This window comes from Mus musculus, chromosome 8 (assembly GCF_000001635.26).
Source record: "Mus musculus strain C57BL/6J chromosome 8, GRCm38.p6 C57BL/6J".
NCBI classification, from domain to species: domain Eukaryota; kingdom Metazoa; phylum Chordata; class Mammalia; order Rodentia; family Muridae; genus Mus; species Mus musculus.
Genome location: NC_000074.6, coordinates 47,861,283 through 47,880,744, shown reverse-complemented (window position 1 = coordinate 47,880,744; position 19,462 = coordinate 47,861,283). Strand labels below are relative to the sequence as shown.

The 19,462-nt window shown below is 48.7% G+C and overlaps 1 protein-coding gene across 1 annotated transcript in view; it reads left to right on the top strand.

Moving 5' to 3' along the window:
- Wwc2 (WW, C2 and coiled-coil domain containing 2) overlaps window positions 1-19,462 on the top strand; it is a 164,463-nt gene that overhangs the window by 109,800 nt on the left and 35,201 nt on the right. The window contains exons 7-14 of the mRNA NM_133791.5: window positions 498-644; window positions 1,844-1,917; window positions 5,274-5,516; window positions 10,877-10,966; window positions 11,954-12,573; window positions 16,111-16,240; window positions 16,613-16,693; window positions 16,806-16,892. Coding sequence (NP_598552.2) covers window positions 498-644; window positions 1,844-1,917; window positions 5,274-5,516; window positions 10,877-10,966; window positions 11,954-12,573; window positions 16,111-16,240; window positions 16,613-16,693; window positions 16,806-16,892 — 1,472 coding nt within the window. The remainder of the gene's footprint in view (window positions 1-497; window positions 645-1,843; window positions 1,918-5,273; window positions 5,517-10,876; window positions 10,967-11,953; window positions 12,574-16,110; window positions 16,241-16,612; window positions 16,694-16,805; window positions 16,893-19,462) is intronic.

The window sequence follows — 19,462 nt, the reverse complement described above, 5'->3', positions numbered from 1 at the left end:
CTGCCACCTCTGAGCATCAGTCATCACATTGAGAGTGCAGGGAATACATATGGACCATATGCAAACTATAGAGATCCCTAGTGAATAAGGGTCACTTAAGGAAGTGTTGAAAAATAAGAATCGAACATACTGCATTACATTCAAGGCCAAAGACTAGAGAGAGTTGGGCGGTTGAGTTCTGGCTGCTCTTGCAGAGGTCCGTCCACTTTCAGATCAGACATCTTCTTGTGGCCTCCATAGGCACTTGCATATATGTGGCTCGTGCACACGTGCACAAAAATGCACATACAGTAAATAAAAACAAAGCTAGAGTCTAGCATCCACAGGAGAAGGGAGGCCATCTCCTGAATCAGCTCTCATATACTGCCAAAATCATGTGCTTGTGCAAAACTTATAAAGTCACTGCTGTCATCAGGACGGCTGCTGCCATTCAGTGACACTGGAAACGGGCTGCCCGCTGCCTTTATACTTAGAAGGTGCTGTGTGCTTTTTGACAGAGTCTTGCTAAGCTGCAGGAGCGATTTCATTTGGATCAAAACATGGGCAGTTCCGAGCCAGATCTGAGATCTAGTCCTGTGAATTCTCATCTCTCTCTGTCCAGACAGACCCTTGACGCTGGGTCACAGACAAGCATTTCTGGAGATGTAAGTAGTCAGAGGGCATCGGCTGCCCCAGTGCTGTCCCTGATGCCCCAAGGGAGGACGGGGTGGAGGGGGTGGAAGGGTGGGAGTGGGGGATGGGTTAGGCGGTGTGGGCAGGTGGGTCGGGCGTTGGTAGTGATGGGGTGGGGGGTGAGGTGGTGTAGGGTAGGTGGTGGGGGTTGATAGTGACGGGGGTGGGGCTCATGGCTGGAGCAGGAGCTAGAGCATGCTCCACTCTGCAGATGCATGTTAAAAGTCACAGCTTCGTCTTTTCCTGTGAAAGTTCCAAGGGCATGTAGTTGGAGCTTTCTCTGGCTGCATTTACAGGTAGATGCTACTGAAAAGCTAGAACTAAAACCACATTTAACTGGAGTCACTTCACATGAACACTAGGGAAATAAGAAGCAGAAAAGGTTAAAGCTAGCCAGGAGGGGCTGGAGAGCGGTGCAGCCTGTAAGAGGTGTTTGTTCTGCCTGCAGGTCCCAGCACCCATGTCAGACAGCTCACCACCACCACCTCCGACTCCAGCCCCAGGAATCTAATACACACACACACACACACACACACACACACACGGCACACACACACACGGCACACACAGGGCACACACAACCCTATGCATGGTGGGTTTGCCTTAAGAAGTTGTTTTTATAAATTTGGTGTTGATTAAGTATTCGAGAATTATCTCTGATGTTTGAGAAATATTTACTGTGATCTGGGTATCATCCCCCCTCCCCCGCCTTCGTGAAAATTTATTTCCAAGTACTTCTGCCTTTTAGATGCGTGTGTGTGAGACATGAAGCAGGTGGCTGCAGGACTCTTCGTGTGAACATTAGCCCCTCGAGTTCTTTAGTTTACATTTTGTGTAGTTATGAGTTAAATAATGGAAATTTTGGTAAAGAAATCTGTTCTGTTTCGTCAGTTTCATTGACCTGTATACCCTTCATAAACTCTCAGATACCAGACACATTTCCCTGATATTTCTGTCTTGCATTTACACTGTGGGGAAGGAAGGTGGTGCTGAAGTCTTCACGGAGCAGACGAGCCTCTCGCCCCCTGAGGAACTGCTTTCTAACTGGGGTGGCCCCACTCCACAGCCATTTTCTCAAACTTTTCAATTACTTGTGCCTCTTAGAAACAAAAGCAGTTTACTTCATTCCTTAGCGGAGTTAATTGACTTTCTCTCCTTCTGTTTTTACTAGATTGGGGTTCGAAGCAGATCAAATTTAGCTGAAAAGGTCAGACTGAGTCTCCAGTATGAAGAAGCCAAAAGAAGGTGAGGGATCAGCTGTCTCCTGCGGTTGAGAACTCTGAGGCTTTTCCAGGATTAAGTTCTGCCACTGTGGTGACATGTGACAGATGTGTGGCCACTGTGGTGACATGTGACAGATGTGTGGCCACTGTGGTGACATGTGACAGATGTGTGGTCACTGCCTTCCATGCTCACCAACTCTCGTGCCCTTGGTGCTTTAACCTGTAAAGGTTGCTTCCAGCTTCCTCTTCCCTTCCTGCAGAGTTGAAGAATAAGGAGAATTTTATTTTATTTTTAATTTTTAATATCTATTTATTGTGTTTTTAAGACAGGGTTTCTCTGTGTACCCCGATCACCCTGGAACTTGCTCTTTAGACCAGGCTGGCTTCGAACTCAGAGCCGCCTCTGCCTCTGCCTCTGCCAAGCACTGGGATTAAAGGTGTGCACCACTATGCCCAAATCAGGAGAATTTAAGGAGAAATGTGGGGATAAATGTTTCCTCTTCCTTCTGGGAGAAAAGTTTTTAGATTGTACAATATTTCCAATTGGAAGGGGGATGGTTGGTTCGTCAGACTGAAACCCTGTGCAGTGGCCTGCCCCGTGCCTCTCCTGGGGACTTAGCTCTCAGAAGCTTTGCTCTGAAGGCTTCCTGCTGCCTCCTGGAGGGCACTGCATTGTGTGTCTGTCCCCTCTGACAGGCCAGGGAAAGAGGAGGGAATCTCTACTGACCCTCATCAGCTCTTACTAACCCTCGTGCTCCTGTCTGGTTAATTCCTTGACTCTGCTAGGGTACCACAGGACCCTAATATAAGCAGGTGGATACTCAGAGTATTACAGACTATAGCACACCCCACTTGTTTCTGAGGTGGAGGCCATTCTGATATAATTGATTTTATTCTTCTTCTAAGAGCCTAAACATGGATTCATCTTGGGAGGCGTTAGGAACTACTACATCATCACACACACAGGAGAGTGAGGCCTCAATCCATTTCTCCTCTCGGAGTGCTGTGTCTTCTGCCATAAGTACCATCACCTGTTCAGACGTGTCCCTTGTCACTAGAGACGATGGACTTTTAAAGCAATTGACCATAGGTCTTAGAGGTTATCTGGCTCTCGAAAAGTGAGATGAATATTACTACGGTATTTGCCTCTGTGTCAGCCAGAGTTTCAGACAGTACTTGGGTCTTCAATGTACTGAACAGAAACCCAGGCTTCATTCCACACATGATTAACCGCATGGCCTTGAACAAGTCCCTTGGTCATTCTGAGTAGCATTTAGCTCAGCGAACTTTAATGTCTCTTTAAACTTCCCCTGACAGATTTTAAATGTCTTGAGGGTAGGAAAGGTTTTTATATTAGGCTATCTCCTTTCCAGGAATGGAACTGGTGTTGGGGGTGTGGGAGGGGGGGGGTCTGTCTTCAGTAGGTTATGAGGGCTGAAGTTTGGTGTGGAGGCCCAGTGACCTGACTGCTCTTCCTGTTCCTGGGTGGCATGTTCAAAGGTGCTCACGCTGTGAGCAGTCCAACCCTCTAGTGGCCAGAAATCTTTGGTTGTGCCATGGACAAAGCCCAAGCTTTATGCCTGGTTTTCTGAAGGCTAATGGCCATAACTGAAGGTGTCCCAAAGACAACAAGGTCAAGTCTTTGGGACACCTTGAGTGATCTCTAGAGTAACTGGCTGTCACAGTCCCTTACCTCCAGAACTTAGGTAACATTTCCCTTCCTAGGTCCTGGAAGTCCCTGCACACTCTCCCCATCAGATCTGTGCACTCTTTTCAAATTATAGTCCAATGTCTGCCTACTCGTATGCCCTTGAGTAAGTGACACCTTTCTCCCTCTGCTGTGCTGTCACTCCCAGCTCAAATGGCTGCTTTGATTACATCTAACCTTAGGTCATTACTTCTCTGCCACTTGGCTGCACTGGTGTTATTTGGAATTGGTTTAAGGGTTACTGGTGATGCTGAGCAGAAGGGAACCCACAAGGGATTTTTGCTGTGTTGAGAACGCATTCCCTCCTAGGTTGTTAACAAGGGAGGCTCTGAGCTGCTCTTCCCTGAGCCCGAGTTCTCCTGCAGCTTTTGTTTTAGATGCTCAATGAAGCTAATAATATCATGCTCATTTAGCAATTTGATGATTAATTTTCCAGTGCGTTGAGACAGTTGTTTATGGTTTCGTGGTTAAGGCTGAAGAATAGCTGATGCTACTATATCTGTCGTAAGCAGACAGTAGGGGGAGAGACGCACACACTTGCCATGTACCATCTAGGACAGCTTTGTTGTCTTTAAAACCCACAGGAAGAGACTGACCGATGGCACACGGTGCGGCCCTACCACACAGCCTTGTCTCCAGGTGTTTTCCATAATAGTTCTTCCTTTTCTGTATAGTTTCTTCAAAATAGGAAGAACAAATCCCCTTTCTCTTTTTCATATGTGATATATGCTGCCCAGTAGCCCAAGCAACCATCTGTGGTTTATGTAGGACTCTGATGTCAGTGTCGGTACCAGCCGTGGCCATAGGCCATCTGGATCTTGCCCCTTCTGGCCAAGGAGCCTCCAGCTTCCATCTTGTGGGAAGTCCTGATGGCTTCACATTGCTGCAGGGTGAGCCGTCCATTCCAGAGCTTGTGCTGAGCTGGGAGTTCCATAACCTTGGCCGTCCACGACTGTATTCTAGACACAGGGAAGCTGGGAGCCGGCAGAACTGTGGCACCGGACGCTCTGCTGTGGCACTTTCCCTCGTCTTCCTCCGTCCATTCCTCTCCACTCTGTGGCTGCCACACCAGCCACCTTTGAGTCACTGGTTAAGGTCCATGAAGCCAAACAACCAGTACAGGGGAGCATAGGTCAGAAGCCATAGACCCCGAGACGGGAGAGATTATTCTGTAGTTAGTGATTACCGGGCCCCGTGGAGGGAGATTTCCCAGGGTGAGGCCTGAGGAAAGGGAGGCTGGGAGACACCATTAGCCTTGGGGATGTGGATCCTTAATGAACTGATTTTGCTTTAATATGAGTTGACCGAGGCTCCACCCTATCATGTCTTCCTTCTGTGATCTCCTAATACTCCAGTGTCCACCCACTTCTCTGGGAAGTGCGGTTTCTCGGGAAGAAAACTGATTTTCAGTAGCATTTTTGGGGCACCCTAGCATTCAGTGTACTTCTCTGTGGGAGCTTGTGGGTACCCTCCCATCACTCCACACACCAGGAATGCCCACCTGGTGCCCTCTGCTTTAGATGTGTCTGTTCATCTGATGTGGAGTGTGTGCCTGTTACACACACCGCATCTCGGGGGAATCCATAGATTGCCGTTGCATCCAGACAAGCCTAGGCTTGGCGTCTCCCTTCGTGGGATTCCTGAATGCTTGTGTCTTCTCTGTCCTTTAGCATGGCTAACTTGAAAATTGAACTGTCAAAGTTGGATGGTGAGGCCTGGCCTGGGGCCCTGGACATCGAGAAGGAGAAGTTGATGCTGATTAATGAGAAAGAAGAACTTCTGAAGGAGTTGCAGTTTATCACCCCGCAGAAGCGCTCGCAGGAGGAGCTGGAGCGCCTGGAAGCCGAGCGCCAGCACCTGGAGGAAGAGCTGATGGCCGCCCGGGGCTCACCCAGCAGGGCTCTAACCGAGAGGTTTGTTTTCTTCTGGGAACAGGGTGACTTAGACCTGTGGTTGTGCCTTACTGGTGACAGACCCCCAGGTTTGGGACTCTAAATAGCTTTTGTTGTTAGTAGACTCACGCAAGAGAAATGTCTTTAGAGCAGTGAAGCACACCCTCCTATGCCCCAAGTATTGGTTCCTCTGTGTCTGTTTGGAATGTGAAAAGCTCGTGACAGATGTCGAATACCTAAGGAATGTTGACATAAAATCAGGAATGCGGTGCACCATTGAGCGAGTCTGATAACAATAGCCATAAACTGCTGCTTTCTGATGATGTCGACCTAGACTGTTGCAGAAGTGAGCCTTCCTGATCTCTTTCTACACTCACAAGAAGTCAAATGTTTATTGCTTTTAATTTCACAAGGAAAGGAAAAGACTGCGTGCTCTCTTTGATATCTTAATCAGTCACAAGATGTCTCTTGCACGTGGCTTGTCAGTTGAAGCCTGCTTCTGAGGCAGAGGTAATCATTATGAGCAGTTTTTTTTATCTTTCTGAGGGAAGGTGTAAGAGTTACTTATTCTAAACTATCCAGTCCCGCCGGCAGATGGGCAGGACTCTGGAGTCCCTTATACCTGTGGCAGAGCCCTGAGCCCACACTGCTGCCGCTATGCCAGGGTGCCTGTTTGGTGACAAACTGGCCCTTCAGATCAGTGCTCGTCACAGATGGCTCGGGAGGAGCAGTGTCTGCCCCAGAGCAAACCCACATGTGTCTCAAGAGACCTGGAGATACGTTCAAACATCCACCCAGAACCTTTCTGAATTCTTGGCCTCTTTACTTTTAATTTCCATTTCTCAATAAATACCTAGATTTAAACGTCAAAACATTTTGACAGTGGGGTGGGGAGCAAAAAGCTGCCATAACTGATTGGGTGAACAATTTGAGTTTCGCCATTTGGGGAGTCATGTTGATGGAGACACGGTTTGGCTGCAGCATCCTGGTTTTAGGGAGCACAAGCAGGTCCCCAGAGCAAATCCTCTGACAACTGCACCTGTTCAGCTGAGTTCTCACTGTTGTCCCCGCCCCCCTCCTCTGCTTTCTCTGCCTAGTGCTGATCAGAGTTTTAGCTTAAGGTGTGAGGATGGTCGGGGTAGCAAGCACCAACAGGCACAAAAGGAAGAACACTCTGGTTTTCGTTTGGAGATTCATCAGTGGGTGGAAGGAAGCGGGCAGCGTTGGTGAGCTCGCTGTGTAAGAGGCTGGTGCATTTACACTGCTCAACACTTACTCAATGCCATGCCTTGTCCCCTTGATGTCCCAAGGGCTGGTTCCAGGACCCTCCCTGATACACAGTCATAACTGCTCCGAATAGACTGTGTAGTGTTAACAAAAGGTGCATGTGTCCTCTCAGAAGCATGACTACTTTCTAGATTGCATAGGATTCCCAACACAGTGCACGTGCTCAAGAAACGCTGCCGTTCTGTGATGCTAAAGGTCACGTGATCAGCACAAACCCAGGGTCTTCCCTGAGCACCTTGATCCGGGCTTGTTGAGTCTTTGGTTATAGAGCTAAGGCCGTGGAGACTCTAGAGTAGCCGTGCACATCTTCCATGCAAGGCTGTCTCTCTGCTGTCCTCTGTAGCAGGTGAGCCCGGAAAGCCCTCTGCTCCTCCTTGGCTGTGTGCGGGGAGAGCTCATCTTAGCAGCCTTTACAGGCGTGGCAGCATGCTTGACGCTTGTACTGGGGATGGTTTGCTCCTCAGTGGCTTCTACATAGTGACTGTCACATCTCTAGTGTCAGGTTGGGACTCCTCAGAAGCAGACGCTACATAGCCCTTACATAAAATAATGATAATATTTAGTGAGAAGCAGCCATGGGGTTTGTGCCATGTGGGCAATAGGCAGCGTAGTTAGCTGCACAGTGTGTCTGCTGTAGACTGAACAGTGCCCGAAAGAGATGTGTTTATCATTTGTGTACTGTGCAGACTTTGGGTCCTTTGGATGGCAAGCCACTTCCACACTAAGTAAATAAGTACATACAAATGTCCTTTCAGTACCTGTGGTCAAGGACAGATCCCCATCTCTGTGCCACAGAGTGGATCTCTGATTTTGCTTGTTTGGTTTTTCTCATGGCTCCTCCCCTCGTATCCTAAAGATCAGAGCCTCCTGCTACAGCAAGCACTGGAGCAGGCAGGCCCTTCACTCCCAGGCAGATGCAGCACCACAGGGCTTGGCTCTAGCTGCTAATGCTGCTGTTGCTACTCTGGCTGAGCTCACACTCTGTGCCCTGGTGTCATTGCTCTGTACCACTCTACACACTTACTCTATTGCTGCTTGTCCCCAACCTGTCCTTGAACCTGATTCAGAGACCTCGTCTCTGAGCTACACCTCCTCAGTGTCGGAGCGGGCAGGTGGTGTCCAGGAACACCCTGAAAGGAGAGTTCACATAGCGTCATCATCAAGTACATCGGCAACACCAGACCCTCCGTTTCTTCCTGCTGCCCATGTGGCCACCAAAGAACGCTCCTTGCTGCCTTGCCTTAAGCTTTCCTGTTTTCCATTCTGTTGTGGCTTCTTCATTATTTCAGGAGTAGGGGTGGTTCAAACTGAGCTCTCAAGACACTAAACTCAGTTCTCAGCCATCCTGTGTATCCTGATCCTGATTTCTGTGGCCAGTGTAACACCTGCAGTGTACACCCGGCGGCTGTGGCTGAGATCGCCCTCTAGTGGCGATTAAGAGCATCTGCACAAGCCAGATTCATTGTGGGAGCGCATGGGGCAAGGGAGAACTGTTCTCCCTTTCAGTTTCCTGTATGTAAGCTCGCCCACAGCATTCCTTAAGCTGTGGTTTCCTGCTGCTGACAGATTTTTGCTGCTTCCCACAAATTCCAGGTGCTTACCTAGAATCGTCCGATGTGCCTGGATTACTTAAATGTTGCTAAGGCATCTGAAGATTATTTAAAACAAGTGGGCAGGGATGTGTGTGAGTGCCATTTATTTAATTTAATTTTTGAATGGAAAAGAGACTAGTCTTACTGGGTCGTTGGCTCGGATGCTTTCCCAGGTGCAGAGTTGTGAGTTCACGGGAGGCAGTGCCCATCTCCCTCTGGTGCTAAAGTAGAGGCAGGAAGAGGTGATGGCCTGATAGGCCGCCCAGGGCAAGGAAGAGAAACAGGGTGTGTAGGGGAGGCTCTTTTAGGGGCAGGAGTGAAAAGTCCCTTTCTGGATGAAGACACCAGAAGGACAGGGCTGGTAAGGAGCTCAGACAGCCGAGTGCAGAAAGAGGACTGCAGTCATAGTCCCCTGGGAGGAAGGACACTTCAGAGTCTGAAGAAGACCTGCAGCCCAGGTGCCCTCGGCGGAGAAGCTTGATGACGACATGAAGGGCAGAAACTGCTGCCCTACTAAGTTTCTGTGGCTTTTTAGGGTTCCTCTATCGTCCCTCTAGTGACTCCAGCAAGAAGTTTATGTAGAGGAAGAGGACCCTCTTCTGTCCTCTGCAGGCTATGCATGCATGTGGTACACAAACCTACACAGAGACAAAACAGCCATCCACATAAAACAGTGAAAATGAATACGGTAGAAAATGATCTCCAAGGATACCAGACATCAACATCAACCTCTGGCCTACATACCACACACACAGACACTCACCCCCCCCCCCCCTCACTCACTCACATGAGCCCAAAGCCCAGCCTGGTAGCTGAGAGCAGCCTACAGGAGCTGACACAGGAGCTGCTGAGCAAGATCACGGCCTGGAGAACGGGAGAAAAGCCCTGTGCATTAAGAAATCTGATATGTAGGATATATATATATATATATATATATATTGGCAGTGTTTGGGGCTTCCTCCAGACCATCATGTCTTCTGACTCAGTTCTTCTTTGCATTAATTTTTCTTCCTGATTGAATAGATTTGTCTAAGAGATTTCAAAAAGTAGCTGTTCTTTAAAATGCAATTGTGAAAGAATTGATCACAACAGTGTTACAGAAAATGGCAAAAATTACTTTTTTTTTGTTTTTTTCGAGACAGGGTTAAGAATTACTTTTTAATTGTAAGATATAATAGAAGTTGTGTTGTAGACAATCAAAGGAATAGGTACCTATAAATAAGATGAAATTGGGTAGGTTTTATTTTTTTTCTCCAAACCTAATTGTGTATAGCCCGACCTTGCAGGGCTGTGAGCTAGTGTGATTGTTCTGTGGCCTGTAGAGCACTGTCCCATGCCTTAGTCCCTTTGATCCCTTTACCTTTTGTCAGGTACACGCAGGAGGGAAGGCGAGCCCCTCTAGCCAGCAGCTTGCCAGAGGGTCCTGGGCTCACAAGCTGGGTATCCCAGAGCAGGATCAAGGCACTGCCTTCCTTGGATGAAGTCTCAAGTCCCCGCTGATTCAACTTGTGCATTTTCTTTCGATGCCTGACCTCTTTTGAAATGAGTTTGTTTCGAGATAAAATTGTACAGTGCTCTACCTGTACGGTAATGTGCTCCAAGAGATAAGACAGGATTGGGCCCAGAGCGCCCTGTGGAACGGCCTCTGTCAGCTAAAAGTCCCAGGAACTGAGCACTGTAGGCGCTATTTTATAGCAGCACTCAATGAATTCAGTACCTAAGGTGGCCTTTTGCATTTCCAAATTGCTGCCCAATGGTTTCTAGGTGACAAGTCAGCCTGCAGTCCCGTAAGATCCTGCAGTCTTTGCTGGGCTTTTGCTGGGCTTGGTGCCGCTGCTGTAACCCCTTTGCCATTTCTCCAAGACTGAGTTTTCCAAGCTCTGGGACTGGACGTAACCCCCAGTTAGTTTATTTATCATGGCTGTAACCTTGTTTGGTTCCTTCTCTCTTGGTTATTCTGTTTTCTCTTTACCAAGGTCAAACAGACATCCCCTTTGTCTTAGTCAGAATTTATATTCCTGGACAAAGCATCATGACCAAGAAGCAAGTTGGGGAGGAAAGGGTTTATTCGGCTTACACTTCCATACTGCTGTTCATCACCAAGGAAGTTAGGACTGGAACTCAAGCAGGTCAGGAAGCAGGAGCTGATGCAGAGGCCATGGGGAGATGTTCTTTACTGGCTTGCCTCCCCTGGCTTGCTCAGCCTGCTCTCTTATAGAACCCAAGACTACCAGCCCAAAGATGGCACCACCCACAAGGGGCCTTTCCCCCTTGATCACTAATTGAGAAAATGCCTTACAGCTGGATCTCAATGGGGCATTTCCCCAGCTGAAGCTCCTTTCTCTGTGATAACTCCAGCTGTGTCAAGTGACACACAAAACCAGCCAGTGCTCCCTTCTTACACGTGATTCTGGGATAATCAGGTTTTCTGTTGTTAATTTGGGTTTTTACACTTTCATTTGAAAATTAATGTCTTCTGTTGTTTCTCTTTTTTTCCCCTAGATTGAAATTGGAAGAGAAAAGAAAAGAGCTGCTACAGAAACTTGAAGAAACTACTAAGTTAACTACTTCCTTGTACTCGCAACTTCAAAGGTAAGCTAGCTATGTTCTTCAAGGGAACTGTTTCCCACAGCGTCCAGGCACGGCCTGGTCCTCTTTAGTTGGTTTTTAGCTGCTTAAAAGTGAACAAGTCAGTTACCCTCACTCAATTAATGTCTGAAGTACCAAATGCAGAAGTACATTTTCCCCTCCAAAATCCTTGTTTATATTTAGGATGCATTTTGAAATACCCCACAGAAAGAGGGTTGACTTTATCTGTCACTCAAGACTTGAGAAAATACCTTATCACAGCCGTTATCCCACCTGTTACCGACGAGCTGGAAGGTCCCTGTGAAATCGCTGATGTGACTTTCTGGCACGGCTTAGCATGTCACCCTGGCATTCCTGGTGAGCTGGGGCTCGGTGGCCTTCATAGGAAGCCTTTCTCCTTAGCGACAGAAGCTGCCCTGTATGAAGTATGAAGTGGCTGTGGATGACTCTGCAAGGCATTTGATTTTTTTTTTAAATTTAAATTTTGCAAAAGGTGCATCATTGGTAGTGGGAACGATAATCTTACTGTGAAGCCTTGGCTCGGCCTGAACTGGATATGTAGACCAGGCTGAACTTGACCTCAGAGGTCCACCTGGTTCTGAATCCTGAGTGTTGGGATTAAAGGTGTACACCGCTTTACCCGCTTGGATCATTAAATTTTTAAAAGACTAGTTAATGTATGTATGTATTTTTGAGACAGAGACTCTCTGTGTAGCTATCCTAGAGCTGGCTATGTGGACTAGGCTATCCTTGAACTCAGATATCTGTCTGCCTCTGAAGTTCTAGGATTAAAGGCGTGCGCCACCACTCCTGGTAGCTGTGATTGATGAGGTGTATGTGGAGAGCCAGGTTGGTGACAGTAGTGAGTGGGTAGGGAAGTCTGTGTTCCAGTAGAGACGTCCTCTGCCTGGGCTGTGGGAGCCACCGGGGCCTGTAGCTGTGTTTGTTGTGGAACGCAGAGTTTACAGTGTGTTGTTCTCCTGTTTCCAGCCTCTCCTCCAGCACACTGTCCATGTCATCTGGGAGCAGTCTAGGGTCCCTGGCCTCCAGTCGGGGCTCTCTGAACACCTCCAGCAGGGGGTCACTCAACTCCCTCAGTTCCAGTGAACTCTATTACAGCAGCCAGGGCGACCAGATGGACACAGACTATCAGTATAAACTGGACTTCCTTCTTCAAGAGAAGGGTGGCTACATTCCTTCCGGACCCATCACCACCATCCACGAAAATGAGGTGGTCAAGTCCCCCAGCCAGCCCGGCCAGAGTGGGCTCTGTGGGGTGGGAGTGACAGCCAGCAGCCACACAACCCCACTGACGGAGGCCTCCAAGTCAGTGGCATCCCTGTCCTCCAGGTCCTCTCTCTCCTCCTTGTCGCCTCCCGGCTCTCCTCTTGTCCTGGACAGCGTATTTCCAGGGTCCTCCCATGACACCTCTCCACACCAGTTCCCTACCGACTTTGAGGACTGCGAGCTGAGTCGCCGCTTTGCTGACGTTGGCCTTGGTGAAAACCAGGCCTTGCTGGATTCAGACTCGGGAGGAGCATCCCAACCTCTCCTTGAGGATAAAGGCCTGAGCGATTGCCCTGGGGAGCTGCTGTGTGAGGGCGCAACAGGTAAGTGCAGACCCTCGCTTTGCCACCACCCCCAAGCCATTTTAGGAAGGATTGCACTGCTCTTCTTCATATAAAGAAAGTATACGGTCCTCTTTCTCCCCGGTGTCCTTTAAGGAGTATTTATTCTATACTTGGACTTTTTTTCCTTTGTCAAATATAAATTGCTTTTCCAGATAGGGGGATATATTTAGCTCAGTGGTACTGGGGTGTCAAACCCAGGGCCTTGCACATGCTAGGCATCCTGTCTACCACGAGGAGGTGGTGCAGTCTATGAACTATGAAGATCAGTTCAGATCCTCATCAGCAACAGAAAAGCAACTGCAACAACTCACTCCTGTCTTCCCAGGTAGGGAGGCAGAGGTGTGTGTGTTGTGGGGGCACCCCAGGCCTTCCTGGCCAAGCCAGACAGATCTGCAGAGCTCCCACACACTCGATGAGACTCCCCAAAAGTAAGGTGGAGAGTTACTGAAGACACCCGGTGTCAACTGCCAACCTAGACATACAAGCACACATGTTTACAGACTGTGCATACAGACACATCCGTGTACATACTCAAAACATACTGCCTTCCTCTTTACTAGACTCCGCTGCTCTGTGGTCCAGGGCTGCTCTGTGGGAGGGAGATGCCTACGATGGGTTTTGTCAGCAGGCCACCCTTCCACCTGGATCCTGGTTCAGAAACAGCAAAGAGGCGAGGGCGTTCTCTTTCAAATCGACCCGAAACAGATGAAAACAAAGTCATTTAGCATATTTGCTAATTAACACGAAGGTTCAGTGTGTAGCTTGCTCGGGGAATTCTATATAAACACAGGTTTTGGTGTGTGCCAGCCTCCTCTTCTGCCCAAGTTCCTTAGCAGCTGCAACTCAGTGTCCAGCGTTGCTCTGCCACCTGCTGGCGGCTCTCACCACTGCAGCTCTGGAGGAGATGGGCAGAGCAGGGCCTTCCTCACTGTATGCTGTGTTCTGTTGATGGTCCGCTCTGTTGGTCTTGAGGCAAGCGAACTCTCTGCTCCTGCAGGCAGTCCTGTGCAGTCAGTGTGCTTTGGCCTCTGTAGAACCTGGTCCTTGCTGGTTTAAGAAGATTTTTTTTTCCTTTGTATGCACAAGTGTTGGAATCCTATGTATTAATTGATTGGCCGGTTGTCATCTTTAAAGATGCATACAGCTTGGCGTAGGGCTTTCTGACACTGACTGCTGGAGTTCTGTGTTCTCATTAGTGTCCTGGGATGGAGGAAACCTTTTTATAATTTGCATGCCCTCTTTCAGAGAGGTGCCAACACTACAGTTTAAATGCCTATATAAAGTAAAAGACCACACACACACACACACACTTGCATGTAAACACATGGGAGAGGTGTCCATAGCGGCTCTCACATCAGAGAACCACTGTGGGGCCTCCCGGGGGCCTGTGTAAGACGTGCAGTGGACGCCTCACTGTGCCTGTGCCTACACTCTTCACTATACTCAGGGCTGTTTTGGCGAGCATGCTCCCCTGTCTTCAAGACCCGTTCCTCCTCTGCAGTCACCCTCACAGAATTCAAGGGGTTAACGCCAAGGGAGCCTGCCTGGCACACACACACACTCAGTGCGTGGAAATCATGCACACAGGTGCACGGCACTGCCCATACAGCGCTGCAGGTTGGGCACAAAAGAAAAAGCCCAGCGCTCTGTGGATATGCCGTCCTTCTTGCCTTTTTTGCCTTTCAGGCCCTGACACTCTCTGAGTATCTTCAACTGATTTTTGCACTTTTTATATTTGGAATATTCTCTAGTCAACATTTCTCAATATCCTGTCACCATGGAGAACCCAGTACCTGAGGGGAGATGCTGAGACTTGGGGAGAGTCCCGAGAACTTCAGCCCAAGGTCCCTCACAGTGATCCTGAGTCCCCAGTTGAGTGGCAGAGTGCTTGCCTGCAACACCTGTCGCCCTGGGTTCCATCTTGTACCCCAAGACTTGAAGAAGTGCACATGAGGGCTTTGTTTGAGGTTTGCTTCCCATTCCCTGTCTGAAAACAGCAGAAGGCATGCTGTCCAAGCATCCAGGCTAACATCAGAGCACCAGTGCATGGCCTATTCGAGGAGCAGCGTCCCACCTCTTAAAGGGAGGGTGCGCTTGGAAGGACCCTTTTTCTGAGGACCTATGCCATGAAGCTGAGTCCCTGTTTGCTTCTCTGCACCAATCCCTGCTGAATGACAGAAACCAAGGTGGCATAACCATGAAGTCTTCCCACAGTCAGTCTCTGTCATTGTCAGAGTCAGTTTTCAGTCTGCCTCCGTTATTCCTGCGGGGAATCAATAAATCATGCCGCCACCTCAGCCCTCACACAAGGGGGTGGCAAAGGGAAGGCACTTCATCATCAAGGAAAAAGCATCCCCACCGCAGAAACGAGAGAGAATGCAGCAGTCAATCCTGCAATCTGAAACCTTAAAACTTAAACATCTTAACGGATGTAAAGTCACGACTCAGAGGGGGGCCGGGACGCACGCCACTGGCCCCTAGGCTCACTCACTGGAGGATGAAAGTCACTCCTCGGGCTTGCAGCTTATTACAGTATAGAGCGGGCTTTAAATGCGTGCTCCTTGCACCCTGCAGGATGCTGGTGTATGAATATGAGTTTAGAGATAAAAGCTCTAAGTGGTAGCTGCTGCTAAAGATTCAGTAGCACCAAGAAAAAAAAAAGAAAAGAAAAGTTGTTTTGTTTTTTAGTGATATTGCTAGCTGGTGAGAATTCCTCTAAGTCAAAGATGTTTTCTCTTTCGTTTCTGATAGAAGAGTAACGCGGATGGAGCAGTCAGTGTAGAGAGCAAACTCTTTCATAGCTGCAGTAGTTGAAGAAAGAGTAGCACCAGTGCTTGGTGGGAGCCACGCTCACTTTCCAGTGTTGGAGTGGCTGATGAAAGCCCAAGCAGAGAAGCTGGGAGAGTGGGAATTCTATATCCCTTGCCTTAAAGTAATGTAGGGCAAAGACCCGTGAGATGGTCAGGGGGTTAAGGCAGCTGCACCCCAGACTGACGGACAGTCTGAATTTCATCCCCAGGGCCCACATGATGGCAGGAGTTCTCCTCTGACCTCCACGAGTGCATCATACACACGCATGCGCACACTTGCTTACATAAACATGCCTTCTATTGGTATCTAATAGTGGTGGGCCTGGAGAGCTGCTGCCTCAGTGGTTAAGAGCAGTCGATGCTCTCGCAGAGAACTGGAATTCAGTTCCCAGAATCCACATGGTGGCCACAACCGCCAGTAACTCCCGACTATCCACCCACTGCCACCATGGGTACTGCATGCACATGGTGTATTTCTATAAATGCCGGCAAAGCACGTAAAATAAATATTTTTTAAATCATTCTTTAGACAGAAACAAAACCAGTTTTTCTCCCCAAGTAACCAAATCCCAGCATTCCTCTCACCCCATCTGTGACTATGGGAAGTAATATTCTCATCTTTAAGAAGCAAACTGTACTTCTTGTGTATGTATTTTACACTTTTCCTAACAAAAAACTAATGATGTTATCATTTTCTCAACCTTAGATGTGGAAAAGTCGTTACCCAAAAGAAGAGGACTCCATCTTCGAGGAGACAAGACCACTCGGGTGTCCGCTGCTGCCTCTGACGAGTCGGTGGCTGGAGACAGTGGGGTCTACGAAGCCTCCATGAAGCAGTAAGGATCCAGTGGGGGGTGGGGGGCACACTGAGTCCCTGCACACCTGTCAGCAGACTGATGCATACTGTGAGGTGAAGCGGTCCCCTGCCAGAAACACCCCACCAGCCATGGAAGCAGACGGGTGTCCGGGTTGGCAGCTGACCTGGTGATGGCCAATGCCTGTTGGCACATTGAAGTACCTTGAGAGTCTGCAAGCCCCTGAGGTAGTAGGATATTCTCTCACGCTTAGGAATTCCAGACACTTGAAGTTGGAGTCAGACATTCTTGCCTACATCAGTAGCTCCATAGGAGTCAGTTCCACGCGAATGGAAGGCAGAGTAGCCATAAGTATCCCTGCTAACCGACTGTCCACCTGCTCCTGGTTCCTAGGCCTGGTGAAATGGAAGATGTTCCCTACAGTGAAGAGGATGTCACCATTGTGGAGACTGCCCAGGTGCAGATAGGACTCAGGTAACGCAGGAGGGGGAGGGGAGGGAGGGGAGGGTCCTGGCCGAGGTTCCTCAGTGGTTCCTCTATGGTTCCTCAGTGACTCCTCTGTTTGATTCTTTGTCTCTTTCGGCAGATACGATACAAAGAGTTCAAGTTTCATGGTGATTATAGCACAACTCCGAAATCTTCATGCCTTCTCGATACCTCATTCTTCAAAAGTGTAAGTAAAGCCAGTACAGGAAACAAACTGAGGACTTAAAATTTCCTATAACGGTCCTGCTTGTGATCAAAAGCTCATCAAAATGAAGATACGGGAACAGGGAGGTGTGGGAGTGTGGGGGGGCAGCTGAAGAGATGGATAGTAAGGTAGGAGTTCTGGCCGGTCTTCCAGGGGTCGGTCCCACATTTTCTTCCCTGGTACCTGGTAAACACCTGCATCTAAGGCTCCAGGGCTCTAACACCTGCCTCTGCAGATAGCTGTACATGGATACGCAGATTCACATAAGTAAAAATGAAACAGGTCTTTTTTAAAAAGTGAAGATATGAGGAGAAGCAACTAGATGATTGGGGAAACGTGACCCAACAGCAGCTGAGAGGAAGCAGCTCAAGTGGGGAAAGCAACCAGGGCCAGGTCCCACTCAGAGCACTGCTACTAAGGCTCGCAGCCAACACGTGGCCGTCCCTTCTTCAACGTGTGGGGGCCTAATTGCTGGGAATCTGATTTAAATTTTTGTTATTGTGTAGCAGTTACTACTATTGGTTTGGAGACATTTTTTCTGGTGTCATCTATGACTATGCAGTGATTAAGTTAAGCATCGTCACAGAGACGTTTTATGTTATGTGAGCGCGTGCGCTTTTAGCCTCCACGCCTGCTTCCAGTGAGCAGTTGTTCCTCCATGCAGTTGTATCCCAACCACGTGCTAAGGGAGTTCTCCACTGACCCTTGGCTCGGGGCTCTTTCCTAGGACGGCTGATTTCTAGAGTTCTTAACCACCAGTCCCCTCTAGAGCTAGCGTCCCAGAGACTATGCATGTCTGCCCCGCATTTAAACCTCCTCTCAGAACATGGCAGTGCAGGGGTGGAGCCTAGCCAGGGGGCTGTTTTCTTAATGGCCATGTCTTTTCAGAGGCCAGGGCTTTAACAATTGTTTAACAATTTTTTAAAAAGATTTATTTATTTATTATAATAAGTACACTGTTGCTGTCTTCAGACACTCCAGAAGAGGGTGTCAGATCTCATTATGGATGGTTGTGAGCTGCCATGTGGTTGCTGGGATTTGAACTCGGGACCTTCGGAAGAACAGTCAGTGCTCTTAACCACTGAGCCATCTCTCCAGCCCAAGGCCAGAACTTTAAATAGAGTGTAAGAGTCCTGGGTGTTCTCCCAATCGTATCTCCATCATCCTAGGGAGCGGGGTGGGGTGTGCAGAGGCAGAGCTACAGAGAACTAGACTGAGTGGTTGAGTGTCCACTGACAACCATCAAAGCTGGCATTAGGATCCAGGAGGAGAGTAGGCACAGGGGACTGCCTGAAGAAAGCATGGGGACCGACCGCTTCATTAACAAGCTTAGCAAGCATCAACACAGTGGGCAGTATTGGGGGAAGACAGACTTCAGGCCATCCACCATTTGAGACTTCTCATCCGTAGTCTGGTACCGGAGTTGTCAGTGGCTCCTTAGTGAACCGGGTCAGAGTGGCAGGACTGTGGGGACTGAGCACTGAGCATGTCACACCCCATTGCCTGCCTGCCTGCCTCTCTCCCTCCCCCCCTCTCTCTCTCTCTCTCCCTTCCTTTTCCTTTTTTTTTTTAAGATTTATTTATTTTATGTATGTTAGTACACCATTGTTGTCTTCAGACATACCAGAAGAGGGCGCTGGATCCCATTACAGATAGTTATGAGCCACCATGTGGTTGCTGGGAATTGAACTCATGACCTCTGGAAGAGCAGTCGGTGCTCTTAACCACTGAGCCATCTCTTCAGCCCCCTTCCTTTCTTTTTTAGTTATTTTATGTGCATAAGTGTTTGCCTGCATGTATGTATGTCTGTGCACCATGTGTGTTCCTGGTGTCTAAGAAGCCACTGTGTGAGTGCTGGAAAGCAAGCAGGGGTCCTCCGCAAGAGCAGTAAGTGCTCTTATCTGTGGGGCAATCTCTCCAGACTCCCCTCTGACAAGTGCTCTCCCTCAGCTACACCCGGGAGGGACAGTCATCCTCACCAACCTCCGGAAGCCCCGAGGGTCACTCGGGAGCACTGGTGGCTCTCAGCCAGCTGGTGTGTAGCACAGGCTTCTGTCATGGCAGCAAGTAGTCGAAGTTGCTTGTCTAATTGCTCTGGACTTGCCTGAGATGCAGGAACATTTCCTTAAGTTCATGCCTAAGCCTGGATGCTGACGCTGCCTGAAGTACCAACCATACACAGCACTTTGCAGGTTCTCTGCCTCTGAGACTTGGCGAGGTCTTTGTTTGACTTTATTTTCCTTCTTTCCTTCCTTCCTTCCTTCCTTCCTTTCTTCCTTCCTTCCTTCCTTCCTTCCTTCCTTTTTTCTTTCTTCCTCTTTTCCTTCCTTTCTTTTTTTCTAATTTAAACTTCATTATTTAAAAGTTACAAATAAAAAACATCATCAGCCAAAATTCAGGCAACCCGGAGACTGTGTAGCGCAGCAGAAGTTGGGGGGCTTCACCCTGGGTTTGGTATTTTCTGTATCAGATATGTTCTTATTCACTTAGCCATCACCAAAAATGAAAGCACCACACCAAGTTAGGACTTCTGTGTCCTCTTCCATGAGTCA